This window comes from Oncorhynchus nerka, linkage group LG10 (genome assembly GCF_034236695.1).
Source record: "Oncorhynchus nerka isolate Pitt River linkage group LG10, Oner_Uvic_2.0, whole genome shotgun sequence".
Lineage (NCBI taxonomy): Eukaryota > Metazoa > Chordata > Actinopteri > Salmoniformes > Salmonidae > Oncorhynchus > Oncorhynchus nerka.
The window spans coordinates 60,032,251-60,050,905 of NC_088405.1; the positions used below are offsets into that span (position 1 = coordinate 60,032,251).

Below are 18,655 nucleotides of genomic sequence, written 5' to 3' on the forward strand. Positions count from 1 at the left end.
ACCCCAACAATATAATGGTGTGGGCGTACCCCAACAACAGAATGGTGTGGGCGTACCCCAACAACAGAATGGTGTGGGCGTACCCCAACAACAGAATGGTGTGGGCGTATCCCAACAACAGAATGGTGTGGGCGTACCCCAACAACAGAATGGTGTGGGCGTACCCCAACAACAGAATGGTGTGGGCGTACCCCAACAATATAATGGTGTGGGTGTACCTCAACAATATAATGGTGTGGTCGTACCCCAACAATATAATGGTGTAGGCGTACCCCAACAATATAATGGTGTTGGTGTTCCTCAACAATATAATGGTGTGGGCGTACCTCAACCATAGAATGGTGTGGGCTTACCTCAATAACAGAATGGTGTGGGCGTACCCCAACAACAGAATGGTGTGGGCGTACCTCAACAACAGAATTGTGTGGGCGTACCCCAACAACAGAATGGTGTGGGCGTACCTCAACAACAGAATGGTTTGGGCGTACCCCAACAACAGAATGGTGTGGGCGTACCCTAACAACAGAATGGTGTGGGCGTACCTCAACAACAGAATGGTGTGGGCGTACCTCAACAACAGAATGGTGTGGGCGTACCTCAACAACAGAATGGTGTGGGCGTATCTCAACAACAGAATGGTGTGGGCGTACCTCAACAACAGAATGGTGTGGGCGTACCTCAACAACAGAATGGTGTGGGCGTACCTCAACAACAGAATGGTGTGGGCGTACCTCAACAACAGAATGGTGTGGGCGTACCTCAACAACAGAATGGTGTGGGCGTACCTCAACAACAGAATGGTGTGGGCGTACCTGAACAACAGAATGGTGTGGGCGTATACCGGTCATAAAAAATATTATTCTATTATTAATATTTTGTAAACGGTCTGTTACAGATACAATTTTAAGGTGAAATGTTTTGTGTTTTTTCTCCCATTTATGCCACCAATACAAGTAAATGTCAACTCAAGAACATTATTTGGGTATGAGTTAACAGAATATTAACTTTTAAAAGTGATATTTTCAATGGACAGTTACTTTAAACGTCTATGTATGTGTGTCAGACTGTGGAGATGAGTGTGTGAGAGGGAGTATGAGAGAGTATGTGTGAGGAAAGTTTACATTTTTTCCCTCTATGGGCAAGTGACTGCGGTTGCTCTGTATGCCCCTGATGTGCTGTAGCCCTCCCTCCATGTCCTGAGGCAGCGGCCCATGTGTCAACAGAGCGCCACAGAACAGTATTCACACCATGCCCTTTAAATACCAGCCCCTGACCCCCCCACTCCCTGCCATGTAGATGTGCCTCATTTAGCTCTCTGCTGGGACAGTCAGCACATACTACCTAGTGAACTGCAGCAGGAGGCCCAGGGCAAACGCACACACAAATACACTCACACACACACACAGACACAGACACAGCAAGGCCGGTGCCAGAACGAATCAGTTGGATGGGCATTTGATTTCCATAGGGGGGCCTCCTATGTGTGGACGTGCACCATTCTTTTTAACAGTATGCACAAATAATCATTTTGTTGTTGTCAGTACAAAAGGTCAGTACAAAATCATCACAAAAGCAATAATGGCATTATAATGACTATACTGAACAAAAATATAAATGCAACATGTAAAGTGCTGCATGTTTCATGGGGTGAAATAAAAGATCCCAGAACATTTCCGATATGCACAAAAAGCTTATTGCTCTCACATTATGTGCACAGATTTGCTTACATCCCTGTGAATATTTCTCCTTTACCAAGATAATCCATCCACCTGATAGGTGTGGCATATCAAGAAGCTGATGAAACAGCATGATCCTTACACAGGTGCAACTAGGTGACAATATTGGTGACAATATTACCGCCACATGGGCAGTCATGAGTCATGACTGCAGTAAAATTCCATGTGAAATGGTAATCTCCCTTTATGCACTCTGGACATGCTTTGGTATTAACCAACTTGCTAACTACCATCAGGTCCTAGTGGCCTGGTACTCCAGGCTCTATTGTCCCTCTTTAGAGACACCACAAAAATCCTGAATTAAAATGATGATTGTGCCATTATACAATGCATAGGCTAACGCATATTACATTACGCATGGTAGAAAAACATAAAACAAAACCGATTTAAGATGTCTTTGGTACATAATTGGTCTAGCCTACACTCCAAAATTAAACAAATGAAAGTAAATCACTTTTGAGTGTGGACCGTATTATTATGCAGATTGGATGGACTGGTTACCTTATGCTACACTCCAAAATGTCTATCCATGAGTCTGGAAGAGAACGTATAGCCCTAGGCGATGCTGTAGGATCATTGATTGTGCAGGGCGGCTTACAGTTAGCCTACAATTAGTGCATTTGTATTTGATTTTGAATAGCCTAGTAATAGGACATTGTTTATGTTTCCATAATTAATAGGGTGACACATTCCCTTCAGCTTTACAGAATATCACCAACATGCGTTTCCATCCCCTCTCTCCTTTATTCCTTTCTCGAGCGCGCAGATGGCTGTCAACAGTTTAGGGAAATATGTTTAATTGCGAAAACACATTACTATTGATGTTCCTGAACAGATTTCACTTGGTTTCCCAAATTAAGCCCTGGATAGCTGCAGGAACAAGGTTGAAGAGCCCATGGCAAACAGAGTGCGGACGGAATATCACCTGTCGGGCCAGCGAGATCATGCTCCTCAAACAGTGGTTGATGCTTGGAGTGAATGAAGTGTTCTTCTATTTATTCATCAGCTGCTCATATGAAGCACATGCTAAAACCCAAGTAGCTTACAAAGTAGACCGGCGGGAAAGCGTGGCCTCCATTCGCTATTCGAATGCATACAGATGGCTTGTATTTCCCCCCCCTGCCTCTTTGATAAATGGGCCGTTCTAAAACAAAACTAATTTGACATATTAGTAAAGATTAGATTCATTTGAGAATAGTCTGATTGGTGAAAATATGATCACTTGATGAGAGAACAGCTGTGAAGCCCGAGGCAAGGAACAGAGCGCAAGGTTTTTTTCTTCTACTTTCTCAAATAGTCAATAGTCACATCATGCAGCCCATATATGTGTTGATTCCTAAGACTTTCTAAAAGGTTTGTATCATTCACAACTAAAGTTGACAAATAACTCTAAATCTAGCACATAGGATCTATGATCACTTTTACACTCAACATCGACACTTTATATGCACACTCACTCTGTAATGGGAAAAATGTCATTTTTATTTGATTCAGCTACATTCAATTATATTTTTCTTACTATAAAATCAGATCAAATAAAATAATGGCACAGGACTTACACTACACAACCAAAAGTATGTGGACAGCTGCTCGTCCCACATCTCATTCCGTCATCAAGGCAAAGGGTGGCTACTTTGAAGAATCTCAAATATAACATATATTTTGATTTGTTTAACACTTTTTTGGTTACTACATGATTCCATATGTGTTATTTCATAGTTTTGATGTCTTCATTATTATTTTACAATGTAGAAAATAGTAAAAAATAAAGAAAAACCGTTGAATGAATAGGTGTGTCCAAACTTTTGACTGGTGCTATATGTGTGAAATTAGTATAGGTATTTTTTAGGTGAAATTTTGAGGCAATTATCAGGGTTATTATCAACTTGGCATGGCACCTTCAACTATCAGCAGAACTACGTTCGTGAGAAGCAGGGGCAATGGAGGAAAACCATAAAAAAAGGATGTTCTATTAAATGTGGTTATAACACCAGTTCTGTTTGTGATATTAAGATTATAACAAAGACTGTGTGTTTTATAGACTGATTTAGAAAAAGTCAAGGACAGAGGGGGGTATGACTTTAAAAATGGCAGAGTAATATTCTTTTTAATGAATGAACAGTCCAAATGACTGCTTTAGCAGTTCTAGTGTGGGTTTTATAGTAAAGACATGTAATTTAACTGTACAAATGTGTGACCTTTTAATGTGGTATGAACACAACCTGTCATGATGGTTTCATTTGATTGTCAAACAAATCAATTAAAAAGTAGGTTACCTTTGCACGTTCGTCCTAAATAGCCTTTTAGCGAGCAAAAAAACGCCCCTCTGTCTTACTACATGTACCCCATGTATCTGATGCTGTTTGGCAAAAAAAGAGAAAGACATTGCCATACTATTTTAGTCCAGACAGAATCAGATACACTTACTGAGACAGGGGGGCGCTCTTTCGCTCGCTCAAATACTTTATCTGAGATTGATGCATCTTTCCGTCGGCTCGCGTCTTGGTCAAATAAATTGTCAGTGGTGTAAAGTACTTACACCACTGGTTTGCTTAATATAAGGAATTTGAAATGACTTATACTTTTACTTTTGATACTGAAGTACATTTGAGCAATTACATTTACTTACTGCTTAAGTATATTTAAAACCAAATTCTTTTAGACTTTTACTCAAATAGTATTTTACTGGATGACTTTCACTTTTAATTTTACTCATTTTCTGTTAAGGTATCTTTACTTTTACTCAAGTGTGACAATTGAGTACTTTTTCCACCCCTGTAAATGATCATTATTTAAATATTTTATTTGGACAGGCAAGGAGGTATAGTAGGGCAGGCCTGGCCCCCCAAGGCCTGCCCATAACGCCTACCCTGACACACAGGCTGAAATATTCCCACCGAACTCCATGTGGTTTGTTCAATCACAGTTTAGATGATGGTTTTTTTCTACATTGACGGGCCAAATTCTAAAGCAATGTCTGTATTATCATTGTCATCGTAAAGATAATGATGCCATCACTTCCCATGATATCACATCATTGCCAAATTCACAATGATCCACCTCTGACACTTCTCTTTGTGTTCAGTGATTTGTTTTCTCATCAGTCCCAAAGCTGGTCTAGCCTCTCATATTTCGTTCCTGCAGGTCAGGTCTCCCCTCATCGCCCCTCAGTCAGAAGCATCTTCTCACTTGTTCAGGATTAAATTGAGCTTTGTCATGGGCAGCAAAAGGCTGATTGGATATTTATTACCCAGACATACATGTTTCTTTGCCCTGGAAGTAGAGAGCTGGCCTCTGAGCTGTCCTCTGTCTCTGTCACAACACCCCTGGTCTGGTCTGGGGTGACGCTGAGAATTGACAAGGCTTAGCTGGGGGAAGCCGATTTAAAGTGTCCGGTGACTATACTATATCCTATTTCTGTAGAACGTTAGTTGCAGCGTAAACTCACTAGAGAGAGCAAAGCTGTTTGACATAATGGAGACTTTCACAGGGGAACAGCGGAGTAGTTTATCAAGTTAGTACTCTGTGATAACCTTAACACAAGGCTATCATGGTGTGTGTTTTCTATAAAACAAAGATATCTGAGTGGATTCTAGTGATTTGCTTCTGGCTTGAGGGAATCCCTTTTTACTGGCTAATTTAGACAAAGCTTTGGCTGGAGATGATAACAACTTTTTATGACAACAGATAAAGGCTTTGAAATAGCCTCGCTTTAAAAGGAACAGTATGTTTGCGATGATCAAACTAATCTTCCTTGATCTGTCCTTCGATCAAACTCACTCACTTACTCACTGTTCACACACTCAAATTTCTCAATATACAGAGGGATACACACACATGCACACAAACACACACACGCACAAACAGAGACACACAACTCAGCTCTCACACACATCCCGAACACACACTTTCTCAATATGTTCCCACAGCTGCTGCTGTTTGAAAGCTGTCCAGATAATTAACTTGTGGATGGACTGGTGGTTGTAATGAGCGTCTTGACAGCAGAGGAGCAATAAATAAACTTTGTCTTGTTGGCCCGACGGGTCTGCTTCAGCTTTACTCACACACACACACACACACACACACACACACACACACACACACACACACACACACACACACTCTTATCCATCCTCCATCTGGCTGTGATTGATACTGTGTGTGTTTGTGTTCAAATCAAATTGTATTTGTCACATATGCCGAATACAACAGGTGTAGGCCTTACAGTGAAGCCCCTAACAGACAGTGCAGTTTACAAAATAAGAATAAGAAATAAAAGTAACAAATAATTATAGAGCAGCAGTAAAATAACAATAGCGAGGCTGTATACAGGGGGTACCTGTACAGAGTCAATGTGCAGGGGCACCGGTTACTTGAGGTAATATGTACGTGTGTGTGTGTGTGTGTGTGTGTGTGTGTGTGTGTGTGTGTGTGTGTGTGTGTGTGTGCATCTCTATACAGTATACTGAGATCTGGCCTACTTTCCCCTGTGTTTCCAGGTATGTTTCAACTGGTAACTGTTCAGCTGACATATTGCTCATTAGGGCCGGCCCCGACCCAAAAAAAGAATGGTCAACCGATAGTTGTCTGTTCTTTCGACCAATCGTTTGGTCATCATTTTTAAACGTGTATTTTTCGATATATAGACACACCCTATGTTTGAATGAAATCAACTTTATGTAGGTTACTGTGCTTGTCTGAAAAAAATAATGGTCAACCGATAGTTGTCTGTTCTTTCGACCAATCGTTTGGTCATCAGTTTTAAACGTGTATTTTTCGATATATAGACACACCCTATGTTTGAAGGAAATCAACTTTATGTAGGCTACTGTGCTTGTCTGATGCTTTAAAAAATGAAGACACAAAAATGACTAAAGAGGGAGCCAGAGATGAATATAAACAGAGGAAAAAACCCTGTTCCCGACCCGCTGCTGCTGGTCCACTCCTGAAGTTGCCGGTAATAGGCTACACCAGTGGTTGGCAACCTTTTCCATTTGGAGTGCCAAGTTATCGTACCATTTCTACTGATCTGCGTGCCAGTTATGATTTTCATATGCACATTTTTGTGGAACAGTTTCATTTGATTTATATTAAAGTCTTCATGTCTCAAAATCAATGTAACGTCAAAAATCTATCTAAATGAAAATGATACAAATCAAAAAAGGATTTCTATTGCCATTGCCAATATGTAAAAATAGCCTACATGAACCAACAAATAAAAACATTGCAGCCTGCAGGCAGAAAATATCCTGATAAAAATAAATATCCTATAAATCACATTGGCTACGCATGGCCTGTCTGAAAATAACTTGAAACATTGCATCAGATATTAACTCCAGCCTGATCATGCTAGCTAACTTGCCACATTGTTTAAGCTTCGGACAGACACAGCTGTAGACTATTTGCGCATGGGATTGGAAGTAATCAGGCCTATTTTTATGTTTCCACTGGACATTATTTTCCCCCTTGCATGTTGTGGTTATCGAAAGGGAGAGAGCTGGAAAGACTTTTAAATAGGCTACATTGAGGAACTATTGGCACATTTGTCATGTGTGCTCCCTCTCCGGCCTCTAGGTCACCAGGCTGCTCGTTATGGCGCACACCTGTCCCCATCGGTACGCGCATCTGCGCATAATGACACTCACCTGGACTCCATCACCTCCTTGATTATCTGCCCTTTATATGTCACTCCCTTTGGTTCCCTCTCCAGGCGTCATTGTTTCTGTTCCTGTGTCATGTCTGTGCGTTGTTTGTGTTTCTTATTTTGTATTATATTGTGTATATTTATTAAAACACTTACTCCCTGAACTTGCTTCCCGACTCTCAACTCACATCGTTACATATTTATAGGCCTACATGTGACCGCTGAGTCACAGTAATCTCCTTTTTATATACTCTATACATGCTTTGGTACTACCCAACTTCCTAGCTACCATCAGGTCCTAATGGCCTGGTACCCAGACTCATGGATAGAAACCTTTGCGTGCAGGCCAAGTAGCCTAGGTCTAATTCTATGCGTAATCAAGATTGTCTTTTGTTTGGAGCGCTCCTGTCAATGAATTAATTGACAACTCATAAGAGGAATGAAATAAACCAAAACAGTTTTTCTCACAAGTGAAGCCTAGGTTGTGTGCTCTGCAAACAACATGTCCACTCCTACAATGACAACGATAAGACTGTAATAATAATATATTGAATGCATTTAAGAGAAATGATCGTAACCAAACAAACACTGTAGATTAGAAATTATGGGAATTAACAGTAAATATAGGCTACTACTGGAGATACTGGTGGGCCATCCCTGCTGCCTCTTCAGTGGATTAGTCAAGTGTGAATCAGACAGTTGTTTCCTGTGCCATAAATCGTTTTATATACAATACCAGTCAAAAGTTTGGACAGACCTACTCATTCAAGGGTTTTTCTTAATTTTTTACTATTTTCTACATTGTAGAATAATACTGAAGACATCAAAACTATGAAATAACACATATGGAATCATGTAGTAACCAAAAAAGGGTTAAATAAATCTAAACATATTTTATAGTTGAGATTCGTCAATGTAGACACCCTTTGCCTTGATAGCTTTGCACACTCTTGGCATTCTCTCAACCATCTTCATGAGGAATTATTTTCCAACAGTCTTGAAGGAGTTGATATGCAGAGCACTTGTTGGCTGCTTTTCCTTCACTCTGCGGTCCAATTCATCCACAAAGCATCTCATTTGAGTTAAGGTTGTGTAATTGTGGAGGCCAGGTCATCTGATGCAGCACTCCATCACTCTCCTTCTTGGTCAAATAGCCCTACACATTCTGGAGGTGTGTTTTGGGTCATTGTCCTGTAGAAAAAAACTATGATAGTCCCACTAAGCACAAACCAGATGGGATGGCGTATTGCTGCAGAATGCTGTGTTAGCCATGCTGGTTAAGTGTGCCTTGAATTCTAAATAAATCACAGAGTCACCAGCAAAGCACCCTCACACCATCACACCTCCTCCTCCATGCTTCATGGTGGGAACCACACATGCAGAGATCATCCGTTCACCTACTCTGCGTCTCACAAAGACACAGCAGATGGAACCAAAAATCTCAATTTTGGACTCATCAGACCAAAGGACAGATTTCCACCGGTCTAATGTCAATTGCTCGTGTTTCTTGGGCCAAGCAAGTCTCTTCTTCTGATTGGTGTCCTTTAGTAGTGTTTTCTCTGCAGCAGTTCGACCATGAAGGCCTGATTCATTCAGTCTCCTCTGAACAGTTAATGTTGTCTGTTACTGGGACTCTGTGAAGCATTTATTTGGGCTGCAATTTCTGAGGTGCATTTAACTCTAATGAACTTATCCTCTGCAGTTTCATGATAGTGCTTGATGGTTTTTGCGACTGTACTTGAAGAAACATTCTAAATTCTTTAAGTTTTCCAGATTGACTGACCTTCATGTCTTAAAGTAATGATGTACTGTCGTTTCTCTTTGCTTATTTGAGCTGTTCTTGCCATAATATGGACTTGATCTTTTACCAAGTAGGGCTATCTTCTGTATACCACCCCTACCTTGTCACAACACAACTGATTGGCTCATACGCATTAAAAAGGAAAGAGATTAGGAAGGAAGAAATTGAAATGCATTCATGAAGTTGGTTGATAGAATGTAAATGAGAGAAGGTTAACCTCTGCCTTATCTCAGCTCACTGGTCACGATAACAACACTCACCCGTAGCACGCGCTCCAGCAGGTATATCTCACTGGTCATCCCCAAAGCCAACTCCTCCTTTGACCGCCTTTCCTTCCACTTCTCTGCTGCCAGTGACTGGAATGAATTGCAAAAATCGCTGAAGCTGGAGACTTATATTTCCCTCACTAACTTTAAACATCAGCTATCTGAGCAGCTAACCGATCGCTGCAGCTGTACATAGTCCATCTATAAATAGCCCACCCAATCTACCTACCTCATCCCCATATTGTTTTTGATTTACTTTTCTGCTCTTTTGCATACCAGTATCTCTACTTGCAAATCATCATCTGCTTATTTATCACTCAGTGTTAATCTGCTAAATTGTAATGACTTGCTACTATGGCCTATTTATTGCCTTACCTCCTCACGCCATTTGCGCACACTGTATATAGACTTTCTTTTGTTCTATTGTGTTATTGACTGTACGCTTGTTTATTCCATGTGTAACTCTGTGTTGTTGTTTGTGTCGCACTACTTTGCTTTATCTTGGCCAGGTCACAGTTGTAAATGTGAACTTGCTCTCAACTAGCTTACCTGGTTAAATATAGGTGAAATAAATAAAAAATGTAAGTGCCAAGAGTGTGCAAAGCTGTCATCAAGGCAAAGGGTGGCTACTTTGAAGAATCTCAAATATAAAATATATTTTGATTTAAAACGTTTTGGGTTACTACATGATCACATGTGTTATTTCATAGTTTTGATGTCTTCACTATTATTCTGCAATGTAGAAAATAGTCAACAAAAGATTAACGCTTGAATGAGTCGGTGTGTCCAAACTTTTGACTGGTACTGTATATATTTGCCACTTCGCCACAAATAAAATCTCGGTCGGCCAACAGCTTATCCACCAAATAATCGACCAGTCTACTAAACGGGGTCAGCCCTATTGCTAATTTCCACACCAACCATGACAAATGCAAAGGAATAAACAGACCTAGAATAACTGAGCCCCGTCGTCAACATTCTGCGTCAGCACTGGTAGCTACGAATACCACAACAGATGGCAAATTAATTTTGAAATGACACACACACTCATTTTAAAGCTGTGTTTTTATTTACATATATATTATTATGATTTTAGTCTGCATATTAGATTGCGCTGCAGCACATGATAGATATACTTACAGTATATCCTCCAAGCCAATTTGGATATTGATATGGTTCACAGTTATTTTGTCCTAGAGCCTCATCAGTCACCATCAGGCTGGTGGAACAGGGAAGGTACAGGCTATTTATTCATGCTAAGCCATCATGACAGCTCTTGATGCGTGGCCTTCCTCAGTTGATTGGTTGATTGATTTGATATACTTTATTTTGGGGTATGGAAAATACAAACATTTGGACCCAGAGGATAACTCATGAAAGCATTATGCAAAGTTTTATACAAACGTATTCCCAGTGTAGTCCAGATATTTGCACGTGTATATCCCTCTTGCAGAGGCAGAAAGCATTGACAATGCCTCCGTGGTGTAAAGTACTTAAGTAAAAATTGTTGAAAGTACTACTTAATTAGTTTTTTTTGTGGTATTTGTACTTTACTTTACTATTAAAATTTTTGATTACTTTTACTGTTACTTCACTGCATTCCTAATAGGACAGGAAAATGGTCCAATTCACACACTTATAAAGAGAACATCCCTGGGCATCCCTACTGCCTCTGATCTGGCGGACTCACTAAACACAAATGCTTCTTTTGTAAATGATGTCTGAGTGTTGGAGTGTGCCCCTGGCTATCCATAAAAAAAAACAGAAAAATATTGTGCCGTCTGGTTTGCTTAATATATAAGGATTTTTAAAAATTATTTATCATTTTACTTTTGATACTTAAGTATACTTAAGTATATTTTAGCAATTACATTTACTTTTGATACTTAAGTATAACCAAATACTTTTGGACTTTTACTCAAGTAGTATTTTAATGGGTGACTTTCACTTTTACTTGAGTCATTTTCTCTTAAAGGTTCTTTACTTTTACTCCAGTATGACAATTGGGTATTTTTTCCACCACTGCAGTGCCTTTTTGCCGAATTAAGTTCTATAATGTGTTTTGTACCTTTTCTTTCTCAAGGTTACCCGAACATTGTGGCGACGTACGGCCGTGGATACACTGGATTCGCCCCGAGCTACAGCTATCAGTTCCCTGGTAAGTTCTCTGCTCTTCACATGTCTGTCTTACAGCCCTGTTTAGCTCACCTCCCTCCCTCCCTCCATCACACACACACACACACACACACACACACACACACACACACACACACACACACAAACAAACACACCAGATAAGCTGTGGAGTGAGTGATAAGTGTGTTACGTGTCTGGATTTCTGAAACAGCCTGTTGAAAGCTGCAGTATGTGGTGTAAATAGCATACTCTTTTTAGCCCGTGTATGAACGCCACCATGACCAAACGGCTAAAATGGAGGAGGGATTTTCAAGCCCTCAGCCTCACTCCCAATGTATGCAAATCCATCTGTCGGGAGGCAGAAAAATGGCAGACGTACACACTGTCACACAGAGTCAGATTGGAAGTATTTTTATATCCAGCCCTATGTGCATCAAAAACTAAAATGAGTTAAAAGCGTTGACTTGGAGCCGGGTGGGTCCCGGTTGATGAACCCAAATGGAGCACATGTTGTGTGAAGGTGAGCAGCTGTACCTGCAGCCTGCAGTGGGAGGCAGAGCGGGGTTGCGGGTGGGGCCCTCTGGCCAGGGAGATGTGGCGCTGTGATACAGCACGCCTCAGGCAGGCATCCTGTTGATTTCATGCTTTATTTAAGCACTTTACACAGAGTCTGTTTGCCGTGCCAGACATCAGTCCCGCCACTGATAAGGCAGAATGGGAAATGTCTGACAGCAGCTCAGATCTATGTAATAGGTTTTTGAAATAGGGACAGGGGTGGACAGGGGTGGGGGGGACACAGGTGTTACCACCCTGGGGTCAGACATAATAATTTGTCAGAGGTGCCTGGGCTGAGAGCTGTAGGAGGACAGGAGGACTGGGAGGGAGAAAGAGGAGGAGGATAGAGGAAGGCCAGGAAACAATAGATTACTCATCTCTTCTTTGTAGAAGGGTCCTACCAACATGAAAGATGTTCAGACATGAGAAGGGCCCGATGGAAATCTGCAGGGATGATTTCCTGCTAACCTATACCTTTACATCTGTCTGCATATAGAACCAATACAACTCTATGTATGGTAGAGGTAATGCTTGGCTTTATTTGCATTAGTTTCATTTGCTTTTATATTCCAAATCTCTTCAATGGGACATTTTATTGGGAGATTTGACCTTTTACCACATAATACAGAATCTTCTGGCCCTAGACGTGACATGATGAAGCACATACTGTATGTTGTTTATGACACACTTAGGGCCTATAGATGTTTTAATGCAGGAGGTTGGTCGTGTTAAACTTTATTTAAAGGGCATCATAAAGCTGTGCAGTTGTTCAGCTGTTAAAACGGCCACCAGTCTCCAGGCCTTTGACAGGGTAATTTGAACTTTTGAAGTATAAATCAAACTCCATGTTAAATGCTCTATCCCTAGGCCAAGTATTGATCATGTTGCCTTCCCATCCGCACGGAGTCGCGGACGGCAGTTTATATTCAAATCAACGGGCCCATGCTGGAGAATTTGGTGCTGTACACTGTAAGTGCATTGAAATAGATGAATAAATGCTTGAATAAATAAATAACGGGGTGTTGTCTGTGGATGGAGCGATGAGAGTGGGGTGAATTGTCAGGCGCTAGAGAAGCCAGTGATGTGACTAAGCCCTGAGAAGGGGATTGAAATATCAGCAGCCTGTGATTATTCCCCCTCATACATACACGGCCTGATGTCCCTTCATTATACACACACAGCACCTTAACCAGAGGGGCATTTTCACCTTCTTACATCCCCCCTACCACGTCCCCCTCCCTGTCTCCCACCAAAGGCTATCTCCGCCCTATATGCCAGCCTCCACTCTCTTCTCCCTCCTGCCTCCCACATGACCCCCCTGCCTCCCTCCCTGCCCCCCCTCCAAAACCCCTGCCTTCCTCTGTTTTCTCTGTCTCCTCCCAAACTCCCTGTCTCTCTCCTCCCTCTAAACCACCCCTATTTAGAGGACTACTACACTTCCACTAGGCCTCCTGCCAGTGTCAATATTGTAGACTGGATAGGTATGAAAGCACAGGTCCATGTGGAAACCTGTCTCCTGGCGTCTGTGGGGCTGGGGTAGAAACCATGGCCCCCACCCAGCCAGCCTCAGATATGATGATACACCGATGTTACAGTGCAGGTCTCTGGTCAGTAGATTGACTCAGTGGAGGCATGGGAGATGTAGGGATGGGGAGATGAAGAGATGGGGAGATGGGGAGATGAAGATATGGGGAGATGGGGACTTGAGGAGATGGGGAGATGAATAGATGTAGAGATGAAGAGATGGGGAGATGAATAGATGGGGAGATGAAGAGATGGGGAGATGAAGATATGGGGAGATGGGGACTTGAGGAGATGGGGAGATGAATAGATGTAGAGATGAAGAGATGGGGAGATGAATAGATGGGGAGATGAAGAGATGGGGAGATGAATAGATGTAGAGATGAAGAGATGGGGAGATTAATAGATGGGGAGATGAAGAGATGGGGAGATGAATAGATGTAGAGATGAAAAGATGGGGACTTGAAGAGATGGGGACTTGAAGAGATGAAGAGATGGGGAGATGAAGAGGTGGGCAGATGAAGAGATGAAGAGGTGGGCAGATGAAGAGATGAAGAGATGGGGAGATGAAGAGATGGGCAGATGGGGAGATGAAGAGATGGGCAGATGGGGAGATGAAGAGATGGGCAGATGAAGAGATGGGCAGATGAAGAGATGGGGAGATGAAGAGATGGTCAGATGAAGAGATGGGGAGATGAAGAGATGGGGAGATGAAGAGATGGGCAGATGGGGAGATGAAGAGATGGGCAGATGAAGAGATGGTCAGATGAAGAGATGGGCAGATGAAGAGATGGGGAGATGAAGAGATGGGGAGATGAAGAGATGGGCAGATGGGGAGATGAAGAGATGGTCAGATGAAGAGATGAAGAGATGGGGAGATGAAGAGATGGGGAGATGAAGAGATGGGCAGATGGGGAGATGAAGAGATGGTCAGATGAAGAGATGGGGAGATGAAGAGATGGGCAGATGAAGAGATGGGGAGATGAAGAGATGGGGAGACGAAGAGATGGGCAGACGAAGAGATGGGCAGACGAAGAGATGGGCAGATGAAGAGATGGGGAGATGAAGAGATGGGGAGATGAAGAGATGGGCAGATGAAGAGATGGGCAGATGAAGAGATGGTCAGATGAAGAGATGGGCAGATGAAGAGATGGGGAGACGAAGAGATGGGCAGATGAAGAGATGGGGAGATGAAGAGATGGGCAGATGAAGAGATGGGCAGACGAAGAGATGGGCAGATGAAGAGATGGGGAGATGAAGAGATGGGCAGATGGGGAGATGAAGAGATGGTCAGATGAAGAGATGGGGAGATGAAGAGATGGGGAGATGAAGAGATGGGGAGATGAAGAGATGGGGAGATGAAGAGATGGGCAGACGAAGAGATGGGCAGATGAAGAGATGGGCAGATGAAGAGATGGGGAGATGAAGAGATGGGCAGATGAAGAGATGGGCAGATGAAGAGATGGGCAGATGAAGAGATGGGCAGACAAAGAGATGGGCAGATGAAGAGATGGGCAGATGAAGAGATGGGGAGACGAAGAGATGGGCAGATGAAGAGATGGGCAGATGAAGAGATGGGCAGATGAAGAGATGGGCAGACGAAGAGATGGGCAGATGAAGAGATGGGCAGATGAAGAGATGGGGAGATGAAGAGATGGGCAGATGGGAAGATGAAGAGATTGGGAGATGAAGAGATGGGCAGATGGGGAGATGAAGAGATGGGGAGATTAGTGTGGCTGGTAAAAGAGCAGGTGCAATGTTTCCTTCCTCCTTCTGATCAGACAGGAGGAAGAGGGCGCTGCGGCAGTGAGAGGTGAAGCGTCAGGCAGGGCGATGGTGGAAAGTTAACTTTTCACTCCTAGCTAATCCCCCCTGGCTTTCCCTGTAAAGCGATCTTCTACTCCTGCCTCCCCACTACCACCACACAGCGTATTCCTCTTCCAGGCAGCCCGTCTCTCATAGTCCATGACCTTGATGTAGAACATGCAAGGTGAAAACACATTTTCTCGGTCCTTGTAGCTTCCAGGGATTTGCAGTAATCTCGGTTGCTTGGGAGGTTAAAAATGGATTTTGGCCAGGGGAGTGGAGCTCATTTTGTTTTGAAGCACCGACTGTAAGACAGAGAGGAAGGGGATAGAGTGGAGCTTGGAGAGTGTTGCATATGGCTGCATATAGGCCACTGGCACTCATTTGCCTAATATCTATGTTGTCTTTGGATACATGAGTGGTTTTATGGTGTCGTTAGTGTTGCGCAAGTCATTGAGTTTTTTATTGACGTTTTGTGTCAGTATTTGATTGGATGGACTGGCTTGGTGCTGTACGCTGGTATTGACCTCTATTGTGATTGTGAAGTTTTATTTTAGGCACTGTGATAACTTTAAAATGATCAGAAATGAATTTAGAACGGTTTGCTGGCATAGAGGACCTACTGTAATGTAAGGAGCTAATTCTTCACTTATAGTACATCTGTTGGTGGACAGATTATCTGGTTTTTTTTTCACACACATCTACACTATCACTGAGGTGGTGTGTGTGGAGCAGTTTTGTGGCAGAGTACTTTTTTTACAGTGTTTTTCCTGGCCTTGTCAACACATCCTGCTGTTTTCACAAATATCAGCCGTGCCAGCTCTGTTCGGTGGCAGATAAGAGTACTGGAGACCACAGTATGCTACTGTACCGTCCATCCCCTGCGTATTCTCCAACCCACGTCCCCCTCTCTCCTTCCACCACCTCTACCAACACAGCCAGTCACTCAGCAGCCCAGAGCACTCCCTCATTTCTATGGGACAGAAACAGACGTTTAAACTATAAACTTGCTCCAATCCAGCAGGGAATACAGATCGCCAGAAACCCTCCTGAAACCCTCAATAAAGACATGGGCTAGACCGGAGAGACAGAGGACCAATCTTGACCAGGGGTTAAGGGGTCAGGTGTGAGAGTCTTCCCCACCCTAGCTGCCATGGCGTCACCTCCTCCAACCTGACCCTCATCATCAAAGGTGATGCGAGAGGAAATAACATCCGCCTCGTCTTCTTCACTTTCTCTGTTTTATTCGGGCACGCCGAAGCGCTGCGAAGTCATTATGGAGATAAGCCATCTGGAAGAAGTGTTTGGGAATGCCAAGCTGGCAACAGTTATTGTGTTCTCCTGCATAGATGTCTCCCCCATTTCAGAGATGAAGATTCTTCCGGCTTTCATTTCAGCGATGGCTGCTGTTTGAATCCCTGGTGTGTATTGATGTGTACGTAGACATATACACACACACACACGCTTAAAGATGCTGTGAAAATAGACCAGTCGCCTTCACCCCTTCTTCATGCAAACATAGGCACGCAACACACACACAAATTACCTTGGTGTACACACACACCACATACACAAACACACATTTAAGTTATATATCAAACATAGCCATGCATAATGTATGTACAATCAACCCCCCACACACACACATACTTAGTGTAGATTGTGTGTGTGTGGGGGGGGCAACTCTCTGTGTGGGTATGGGGATGAGATGAGAGTGGTTATGGACTCTGATCCAGGTGAATAAAGAGAGAGAGAAAGATTGGAGGTCTGTAAAGAGGGGGAGGGGGGTGTCTGTTAGCAGACTGCCTGACACCACACTGACTCACAGATTGTCTCTAATTGGAAAGGCTGCTCATTAACCCAATGGACGTGTGGAGGCAGTGGCATTCCACGAGTCACAGGCCTTAAAATAGGGCATGACGAGCGGCATCATCTGCACACTCACACAGCACTTCTCTCCGGCCATGGTTCTGTCATCGTTAACTCTGGTGAAACTGCAGGTCTGACGTCAGTCTGCAGTGCGGTGTCACAACTTATGTATCTCTGTGAAGCCCTGCAGGCTGGTCCCAAATCAGCTCCACTGCTCTAACTGTGTCCCTCCTGTCTCTGTAAACACATGCTGCAGTCAGAGCCCAGTGCAGTGTGCTGTTGGCTGTCCTAGCAGGGCTCTGCCGGCTGTGTGTCTATGCGGAGCCACACAGGGTCTAATGGATAAGGCATCTCCAGCCCAGTGTGTGTGTGGGTGGGTTGGGAGGGGAGCCACGGCATCTCTGTACCTGGCTAATGCTCAGTGACATGCTGGCCGTATGGATGGCCCAGCCCTGAGCTGGTGGGAAAAATGAAGCCCCAAAGTCTTAATCCTCAGTGTGAGCTATAGACAGATCAGCAGTGCAGCCAGAACGCAGCAGCCCACTGTGGAGCTTGATGCCCCAGCGTCTGCTATGGTTAAGATGAGCTGCTGTGACAGAGGCAGACAGAGGAGACAGTGTTGCTGTCAGCCCAGTGTCCTATATTGCAGGGGTTCTCAAAGTGGGGTCTTGGTACTGCAGGGGGTACGTGACCAGATCTCAATATACACTGAGTATACAAAATATTATGCTCTGTCCATGAGATAGACTGACTAGGTGATTCCAGGTGAAACCTATTGGTCACTTATTAAATCCACTTCAATCAGTGTAGCTGGAGGCAGGTTAAAGAAGGATGTTTAAGCATTGAGACCAATGTTCCCTCTAAGCTGCACGCAGGACTGCCTCGCAGAAGAAATATCAGTGCGTGCAGAGAAGCACGAGATTGAACTTTCTAGAGTTTTCCCTGTACTCTACACAGATCGGTGCACCATAACCAATCAGAGCTGCAGTAGGCCTATATGCAAATACACCATTTCCATGTATGGATCTGTGCCATTCACTTTGAACTGGACTGTGTTTACAGCATGAGTGGTCGTGAGTAGATACACTTGTTTTGAGGTCAAAGCGAGAGCTACATGGTGTGTGCACATTTGTACATTTGTTCTTATCCTTTGCTAGTTAGTGAGTTATTAGCCCAGTTCTATATAATCTGTAGTCATTAATGGGGGAGTGATTGCTTCCTACAAGAGCACAAAACGTGTACATTTCTAGGCATCTTTGAAAAGCGAGTCAGGTAAAGAGCTATTTTTTGTTTTAAAGGGGCAGTGATGTATTTTGAAACA

General features: G+C 43.2%; 1 protein-coding gene across 15 annotated transcripts in view; it reads left to right on the forward strand.

Moving 5' to 3' along the window:
- Nucleotides 1-18,655, forward strand: part of LOC115135728 (RNA-binding protein Musashi homolog 2-like) — a 342,501-nt gene that overhangs the window by 278,580 nt on the left and 45,266 nt on the right. For all 15 annotated transcript variants that reach the window (XM_029670752.2, XM_029670753.2, XM_029670751.2 and 12 more), the window contains exon 10: nt 11,531-11,605. In XM_029670752.2, coding sequence (XP_029526612.1) covers nt 11,531-11,605 — 75 coding nt within the window. The remainder of the gene's footprint in view (nt 1-11,530; nt 11,606-18,655) is intronic.